The following is a 9,206-nucleotide window of genomic DNA, read 5'->3' as shown; positions in this document are numbered from 1 at the left end:
ATGTAATTTTTGAATTCAGTGGAGAGAGAAAGAGATTGCATAAGCTTTTGCTTGTTGCATGTTGTATATATATATATATATATATATATTGTACATATCGTAGAAACAATATTGAGACACAAAGGGGAACATGCAAAAGCTTATGCAATCTCTTTCTCTCTCCACTGAATTCAAAAATTACATCCAGAAATGAAGATATTTACTACAGAATTAATGACCTTAAAGGATAAAATTGCTAAAGATGTAGAAAAAGATAAGCACCTATATCGCAAAATGTTAGGTATAGTTGAAGATATTAGAAATCCATCAAAAGATATAAAAGCAAATGATAAAAGTAAGTAATTAAGTAAATATAGGTGCAAATAAAAGCAAATGTAAATAATTAATTAAGTAAAAGTAAGAAATTAAGTAAAAATAGATGCTTTTCTTTTTCTGCGTCTTTAGCAATTTTATCTTTTAAAGTCATTAATTCTGTAGTAAATATCTTCATTTCTGGATGTAATTTTTGGATTCAGTGGAGAAAGAAAAACAGAAAGAAATTGCATAAGCTTTTATATATTCTCCTTTGTATCTCAATATTGTTCCTACGATACGCACAATATATATATACATACATATTTGAATTTTCCATATGTAAAATATAAATCAAAAATATTTAAACTTATTTTAAAAAAGATTAAATATTGTAAATAAAAAGATTAAAATTTGTGCAATACCTTTTCTAAGTAATGTTTTAATATTTTGTAGTTGACACCTCGAAATATATTTCATATTTTCTAAAGCTGCATCATATAGACTTCTATTTTATCCAATGCAGCTGCAAATTATTATAAACTTTTATACGATCCTCTAATAAAATTTGCAATTTAGTATCACTAATCAATTCTTTCTCCTCATTTTGATTTAAATTTGAATTATTTTTTGTCGATGACAAATATTCTAATGCTCTCCGATAATATCATATTACAAAAGGCAGCTCTATCCGAATAAATCATCAATTGCCAGTTTCTTATTATTTTAAAAAATAAGTTCATCCATTATGTCAAAAAAAAAATTAAATAGATGAACAATAAGTCTTGTTCCCAATGAATTTAGTCTAAGAAAATAAATAACTTTTATTATGTAATTTATAAACAAAATTATTATCTTATTTCTCCTCTTTGACTAATGCTTAACATTTCTATTTCAAGCTCTAATTCTGACGCTTTCAATTCAATTGTCCATGTATTATTTTTGATAAAATTCCCACAAGACTTGTTTTGTTATTTAACCTAACATGCAACTCATTACTTATTAGTTATTTGTAAATGACCTAAAAATATTAATTACGCATTAAATACATTTATATATAAAATCTAAATAAACATTCACACATTTTCAAAACTAAAAGTTACGAATAATTCCAGATCCACAAAATGTTTGTAGATTACAGAAGTGCTTCGATATGATTTTATCATTTTATTATTCTTTATACCAATTAAAAATGTGTATTTAATGCTGTTGTTTTTATAATATTTTTGATAGAATTCTCACAAGATTTATGTTGCTATTAACATAAACTCATTGTTCAGCTATATGTAAGTTATCTTAAAAATATTAATTATGCATTAATTACATTTAAATGTAAAATTAAATAAACATTATATACGAATGCGCGTTCGTGAGTATAATTACTAACTTATCGTTTTCGAAAACATGGTCAGCCACAATCTTCCATAATCATTTTTCAACGATGTATTTGGAACGATGCATCGTTATCCGGCAGTTGACCAGCCGTGTTTATTCTGACGGGCGCCGAATAGCGACGCGCGACAGATATTTCGGCGCGATTATTATTGTGCGATTATTATTGTGGATGGTAAAAACCGTGGGGTATCACTGCAGCGTGATCGAGTATGCTTAGCCGTGTATTCCCAGATGTGCGGAGAGGCGGTCGGAAATCGAGTATTCTCGATCGGGCGGTGAACTCTCCATCCCTATTCCGTACACGGATTTAAGGATAGCTGGTCGGAATCGAGAAATCTCGACAGAACAGCGAACTCGCAAACCCGTGGTCCGTCTGGCTGGAGCGGTCGGATAGAAGACCGGAGATCTACGAGATCTACGAACACTCCATTCTTGTTGAGTCGGTCGGAGGCTGGCGAGGATTCACAGGCGTCGAGGAAACCGAGAATGCTCGGCGGAGGTTGCAAACTCGTCAACCTCACGTTCCGTCGTGTTCTGTGAATTATAAGGATCGGATCTAGCGGAATCAGCGAACATCGGCCGGGCAGGCTCAGAAGCGCTTAGCATCCTTTTTAATACTTGCGAACACGAGATATCGGAGATACCGTACAGCCCGAATCGCGAGAACCGCCAAGCGCCTTCAGAAAAGGCCGAGCGCTCAAATGCTCGTTTTCCCGCCGCGGGGAAGCGGCACGTTAACCGCTAATTACCGATTCCGATAACAACGCGTTGTTACCCTCACCAGAACGAACGATGCGGTTATCGTTAGGTTCTCGGTATAAAAAGGCTGCCGAAATCCATCTCGGCACCAAATCGGTACCTGAAGTCTCTCGAGCCGTACGCTCGAAATACTCCGATCCTTATAATTCACAGAACACGACAAAATGTAAGGTTGACGAGTTCGCAACCTCCGCCAAGCGTTCTCGGTTTCCTCGCCGCCTGCGAATTCTCGCCAGCCTCCGATCGACTCAACGAAAGTGGAATGTTTGCCGCTCTCGTAGATCTCCGGTCTTCTATCCGACCGCTTCAGCCAGACGGACCATGGGTTTGAGAGTTCGCTGCTCTGTCGAGATTTGTCGACTCTGACCAGCTATCCCCAAATCCGCGTACGGAATAGGGACGGAGAGTACGCCGCTCAATCGAGAATACTCAATTTCCGACCGTCTCCCCGCACATCTAGGAATACACGACTAAGCATACTTGATCACTCTGCAGCGATAGCCCACGGTTTTTACCGTTCACGCACAATAGTAATCGCGCCTTGCTATTATAATCGGCGTCCGTCATAATAAACACTGCCTTACTGTATACGCGCCAACTAGCTGCGCCCCGTTTTTTGCGTATTTCGCACGTCGTCATAATAAACACGGCCTTACTGACAACGCCCAACCTCAATACGATTTCGAAACATCATAGATAACGCACCGAATAACTGTCGCGCTTGCATTATCACTCGCGCTGTCATCCGTTGCGAATCCGCTCCACGGGATTTAACACGATCTAAAACGTAAAACGTTTAATACGATCCGGGCACACCAAGTTTTTATACTTTGCTTTGGTGTAAGTTTGTTTTATGCGACTTTGAGTTTACAAAAAATTTTATTTCAAAATATACATTTGCAAATCAAAGGAATTTTAATCGCACTTAACATCATATCATTTGATATTATAGCATATAATACCTTTAATAAACTTTATAATAGTGTAATTTGTGATATACAATATTCAAAATTGTTGAACTTATTTTGAAAATCAGGTTTCTCTTAATAAAAATAAAATATGTTTTAATTTCATAGAAACCGGTGAATGTGTGAGTGAATCTGTCTATAACATTTCTATAAATACAAGATTGATTTTATGACAAAAACTATTTCAAATTACAAATCTTTATAAATTGAATTGTTTCTAAATACTTGGCTAGTTAACTATTGATTTCATTTAGTTTTGATTTTTTAAAGGTTTTTATTTTTTAGAGTTATTTTTTAGAGGAAAATTATTTTTCGGTTTTTTATTTTGTATGAAAATTATTTTTCAAGGAAAAATGTTTTTAAAAATTATTTTGAAGGGATAGATATTAAACTTTTTTTGCGTACAAGTTGGGATTTTTTTATATACTTGACTTTTATATACATTTTTTTTTACCTTTGTGAGGTTTTTTTTAGTTAGTATAATAATAAATTAAACAAAATTAATATCTGCTTCGATAAATAGCAATCGCTTATAAATCGTTAATTATTAATTGTCATAGGGATCGAGTTTCAGATATCTTTTAATAATTTTGGCGATCGCGTATAACAAGGTACATGATATGACGACACACGGAGCTGTTGTCTATTCGCTTGCACTGTATGAATGACAACCAGAGGCACGTTCCACTTCACGACCGCAACGCTTACGGTATCATTTTATCTTTGTTGTTCATCGAATGTTAAACAAAGATAGATGATGTTCGCGAGCGTTGCGGTCGTTAAGTGGAACGCGCCCAAGGTAAGATATCAATGATGTACGTGTTGGGTTTTGTGCCCGCTGTCAGCGCGTGTAGAGGGGTACGCACACAAGCGGGAACTGTGTACGCTCTGCAGAGCGTTCTGCGTATTACATGTACACCGTTCACGCTTATGTGCGTACAAAACGCACAACTTGCATCACTGTAAAACATAAACAATACAATAGCGCTATATACGTCGCATACTGACGCGCATTTTTGTTTATTTATTTGGCAATATAACCAAATAAGGTATACATATAGGGATCGTCCCGATTGTGCACATTACCGATCGGACATTACAATATTTCCCGATCGGACACAGACCCGATCGGACACATGTGCGATTGGACACAGTGCCGATCGGACACAGACTCGATCGGACGCAATCCCAATCGGACACAGGTTCGATCGGACACAGATCCAATTGAACACAGTTCCGATCGAACACTTATGGTTGCAATCAGACACCATCCCGATCGGTTATAGCCCCGATCGGACACAGTATATCAGAAATATATAGGTTTGGATTAGATTATATCTTCCGGAAGTGGAGCCCCTCCGTAGGGGAAGGTGGAACTTACTGCCTCCACGCAAATACTTTTTAATGCGATGTAAGGTTCCACATAGATTTACAACTTTCCACGCAAAGCGAGGTTCAACGCAAACCTATGTGTCTAGTTTTTTGATAGTGGAGCCCCCACCGTAGGGGGAGGGGGCGAAACCCACTGTGTCCACGCATATATTTTCCCATTCACACAACAATTGTAGGGTGGACCTAGCTTCGCGATGGGGACTGTGTTCTATCGGAAGTGTGTCCGATTGAGTCTGTGTCCGATTGGGACTGTGTTCCATTGCAACAGTATGTGTCCGATCGGGACTATGTTCAATCGGGTCTGTGTCTGATCGGGACTGTGTACGATCGAGCCTGTGTCCGATTGGGAAATATTGTCGTGTCCGATCGGTAATGTGCGCAATCGAGACTCACTCTACATATACATTTATTTATTATCTATTTATCTCTCTCCCTCTCCCTTTCTTTCTTTCTCCCTTTCTCTTTCTCCTCTCCCTCTCTTTTTCTTCTTTTCTTTCTCTCTTCCTAAATCCCTCCCTCCCTCCCACTCTCTATCTCTCTCTCTCCCTGCCTCCCTCTATCTCTCCTCTTTCTCTCTCTCCCTCTTGCTCTCTCTCTCTATCTCTCTCTATCTTTCACTCTATTATAAAATTATAAATTTATAAAAGAATCTACTTAAAGGAATACTCGTACATGAGCCTTAAGGGGCAAAATTGTTTTGCGTATGCATACATGCGTGAAAGTCTGAAACTGAAGAATAAATGAGACCAAAAGTGTCACAATTCTGGTATACGATTTTCAAGATTGACTGCATCAATCTTATTCAAACTGGTCGCAAAACTTGTATTCACATTATATAAAAGTGCTGTTAGATTTTTAATTACGACTTTAGCTGATATCTCCTAATCGAAAATTTTATTTGACATGATTTGAGGTAATATTCCGAATAAGCATTTTAGCGCCGCGGCCCCTATACATAGGCAAAACTGTTGACAAACCAGAAGTTTTTTTTTGTAAATATTAAAAAAAGGAGACCCCGCTCTAATGACTTTGACCTTGATATATGTTGTCAAGGACATGCTCCTGAGTAACTTTCAAAGTTACTTATCCCCATTATAGGGAAACGACGCAATTCCCGTTATTCTCTCGGTATAAAAAAGACCGCCGAATTCCATCTCGGCACCAAACTAGTTCCTGAAGCCTCTCAAATAGTATGCTCGAGATATTCCGCAAACCGATCCTATTACCTACAGAACGAGGGGTTGACGAATTCGCAGCCTCTGCCGAGCATTCTCGGCTTCTGTACCGACTACGACTTCTGACCGACCTTCCGACCGATTCAAACGAGACTGAAGTATTTGCCACTTTCCTAAATCTATGGTTTAACATCCGACCGCTCCGACCAAACGGAGTTAGCGAGTTAGCGAGTTCGCTGCCCCATCTTTCTTGATTCTGCCGACCATCCTTAGATCCGTGTACGGAATAGAGACGGAGAGTTCTCCCGATCGGGAGAACCTAACCTAACCCAATTTCCTGCTGCATCCCCGAACAGCTGGGAATACGCTACGCGTCCACAACATCTCGACGCATAATTGAACACGGCTTTGCCGCCCAAATCAATCGCCGCGCCGAATACGTCATCGTTCATTATAATCCTGCGCCCATCAAAATAAACACTACCTGCTGTACGCGCGTCAATTGACCGCCGCCCCGTTTTTTTCATCGCTTACGCCGTCACAACAAAGACGGCTTTGCCGTATGTACCAGGTATATAAATATGAAACCGGAATTTGCCCATACATGGCCCTAGCTGTCAATGTAGTTACCATCACACCGCGTCATTGGCACCATTTTCTTGTTTTGACATCTGATAAAGATTTTCAACTCACAACAATATAAGTTTCATACAACAGCATAGTTTTTAATAGCGTTGAACATGTCGAATTTTGTGCCTGGAAACTACGATTTGCGGACAGCATTGATTTTCTGTTACCATTTGAAGAAACCTGCTGCAAAATCGCATCGAATGCTTGTCGAAGCTTACGGTGAGCATGCTCTTGGTAAATCATAGTGCTTTGAGTGGTTTAAAAAATTCAAAAATGGCGATTTTGACGTGAGAAACGAAGAACGTGGAAGACCACCGAAAAAGTTTGAAGACAGCGAATTGCTGCTAAAACCTGGCGAAACCGTTAATACTGAACGCTACCGACAACAAATGATCGATTTGAATCAAGCTTTGCGTGAAAAACGACCAGAATATCAAAAAAGGCAACACAAAGTGATTTTGCTTCATGATAATGCACCATCACACACAGCAAAACCGGTTAAGGAAACGATTGAGGCGATTTACTTTCGCATGCGGCTTATTCACCAGACTTGGCTCAATCCGATTACTACTTATTTGCATCGATGGGACACGCACTTGCTGAGCAGCACTTCACTTCTTACGAAAATGTACGAAAATGGCTCGATGACTGGTTTGCCTCAAAGGAGCAACAGTTTTTTTGGCGTGGCATCCACAAATTGTCAGAGAGGTGGGAAAAATGTATAGCTAGCAATGGGCAATACTTTGAATAAAATATTTTTTATCATTTTCATACAATAAACGTGTATTTTCTATACAAAAATTCCGGTTTCATATTTATATACCTGGTATATTGAGTACCGCGCGCGCCGAATAACCACCGCGCCTGATTATTATTTTTTACGCCTTATATACTACTGGCAGAATTATCCGCACATACATATTGTAAAAACCTGTACCGAACAACTATCGCGCTTTAACATGCGTCGCGTACCCGCTCCGCAGGAATTAATCATTTCTGTGTTTAATATCTCTGTAAACTGACTATTGCCGAAGAAAGCAAATAAACAGACTAATTAAATTACGCGGCTATGTCTCGACCCTTTCACGAGCCCTGATTCTGATCGAGCATATCCAAACTCACAAAAGCGGCCCGTTACAGTGTATTCCGCTGTGTAAATATCTCGCGTAGTTTTAAGGTTCATTTATATACCTGCCGTCGGATATACCGCACAACAAATAATCCGTTGTTTGAGAATCGATATGTCATTCGATTTTCAATATGTATATTCTGGTTTATAAAAAAGAATAAAGCTTATATATTTATGAGATTAAAAATTTGAGTTTCCTTCCTTCGCCTGACACCGGCGAGCCAATCTAGAGCATTTGGAAAGATGAATTTTAGTTATAGTAGAATAAGAATCTGTTAAAAAGATATCATTTTCTATTTAAAAAAACAAAGTTGACCTTAAAATAACTTTGAAAACGTCTACCAAATTAAAAATAAATAATGCTGTTTTCCTACCCTTTCAAAAACATACAACTTTTATGTGAAAAATATTTTCTAAAATTATTTATTTTCGAGTTATTCTGGTTTGTCAATTTAAATCCTGTATATCTCTCTTTTGATTAAACTTAAGCTTTAACTATCTTTTTCTTATAATAAACAATTTTTGATGAGTGTATTATATATCTACCATTTTTTATTAGCTTTGCAGGATTAATAGATGATCCCGACCCATTCCAGCAACCGTCACCTTTAAAGTTATGTCATCAATTGGCAGAAGATGTAAAATGGTTTAAGGTACTTTTAATTTGATTTCTAATATTAAAATTATACAAAAAAGATTTTATAATATTTAAAAATAAAGTTTGAAAACTCTAATAAAGTAAGCTTTTTTGAAAAAACTTTTTTAAAAACAAAATATTATCCTAATTTAAAATTTTATTTTCAACCTTAATAATATTGATACTTATACATGTCATACAGGGTGTCCCACCAAAAGTGGCGACCCCCTTTTATCTTTTAAACTAAAAAATAGATTGTAACAAATATATATCAAATTAAAAATGGTTCAAACTAAATTCTATTGTAAGCATTTGGTTGCTTCCGTATTAAAAGCAATCTGTGATAGCAAACGGAGAGGTATGCATAATTTTTTTATAATAATGTAGATATTTCAATATAATAAAAATTGTATCGATGTTTGAAATAAATACAACAATGTATGATATAATGTAAACACTTGACATATTATACGAATTTTATCCACTTGAAATAACGTGGACGACGTGTACCTTTTAAGTGGCCTTCACTTGGACACAGTACAATTGGACACGGTGCAAATGGACACGTTACAAATGGACACGAGATTGTGCACACGGTTCAATTGGACACAGTGCATTTGGACACAGTAATTTTGGATACAGTAGCTTCTGGACACAGTAATTTTGGATACAGTAGCTTCTGGACACGTAAGAAAATACGCATCGTTTACTTGGACACCGCTCACTTGGACACTGTTCATTTGGACACCGTTCGTTTGGACACAGAAAGACGCGCACCGTTCATTTGGACACCGTTCGTTTGGACATCGTTATTTGTCCACCGTTCGTTT

At 37.4% G+C, this 9,206-nt stretch overlaps 1 protein-coding gene across 1 annotated transcript in view; it reads left to right on the top strand.

The window, feature by feature from the left end:
• Positions 1-9,206, top strand: part of Dhc62b (Dynein heavy chain at 62B) — a 962,114-nt gene that overhangs the window by 148,118 nt on the left and 804,790 nt on the right. The window contains exon 9 of the mRNA XM_070302893.1: positions 8,299-8,392. Within this exon, the coding sequence (XP_070158994.1) occupies positions 8,299-8,392 (94 nt within the window). The remainder of the gene's footprint in view (positions 1-8,298; positions 8,393-9,206) is intronic.

This window comes from Polyergus mexicanus, unplaced genomic scaffold (assembly GCF_030449975.1).
Source record: "Polyergus mexicanus isolate NDT 795.1 unplaced genomic scaffold, iyPolMexi1.0 SCAF_10, whole genome shotgun sequence".
In the NCBI taxonomy this organism is placed as follows: domain Eukaryota; kingdom Metazoa; phylum Arthropoda; class Insecta; order Hymenoptera; family Formicidae; genus Polyergus; species Polyergus mexicanus.
This window is presented reverse-complemented; position numbering and strand designations above follow the sequence as displayed.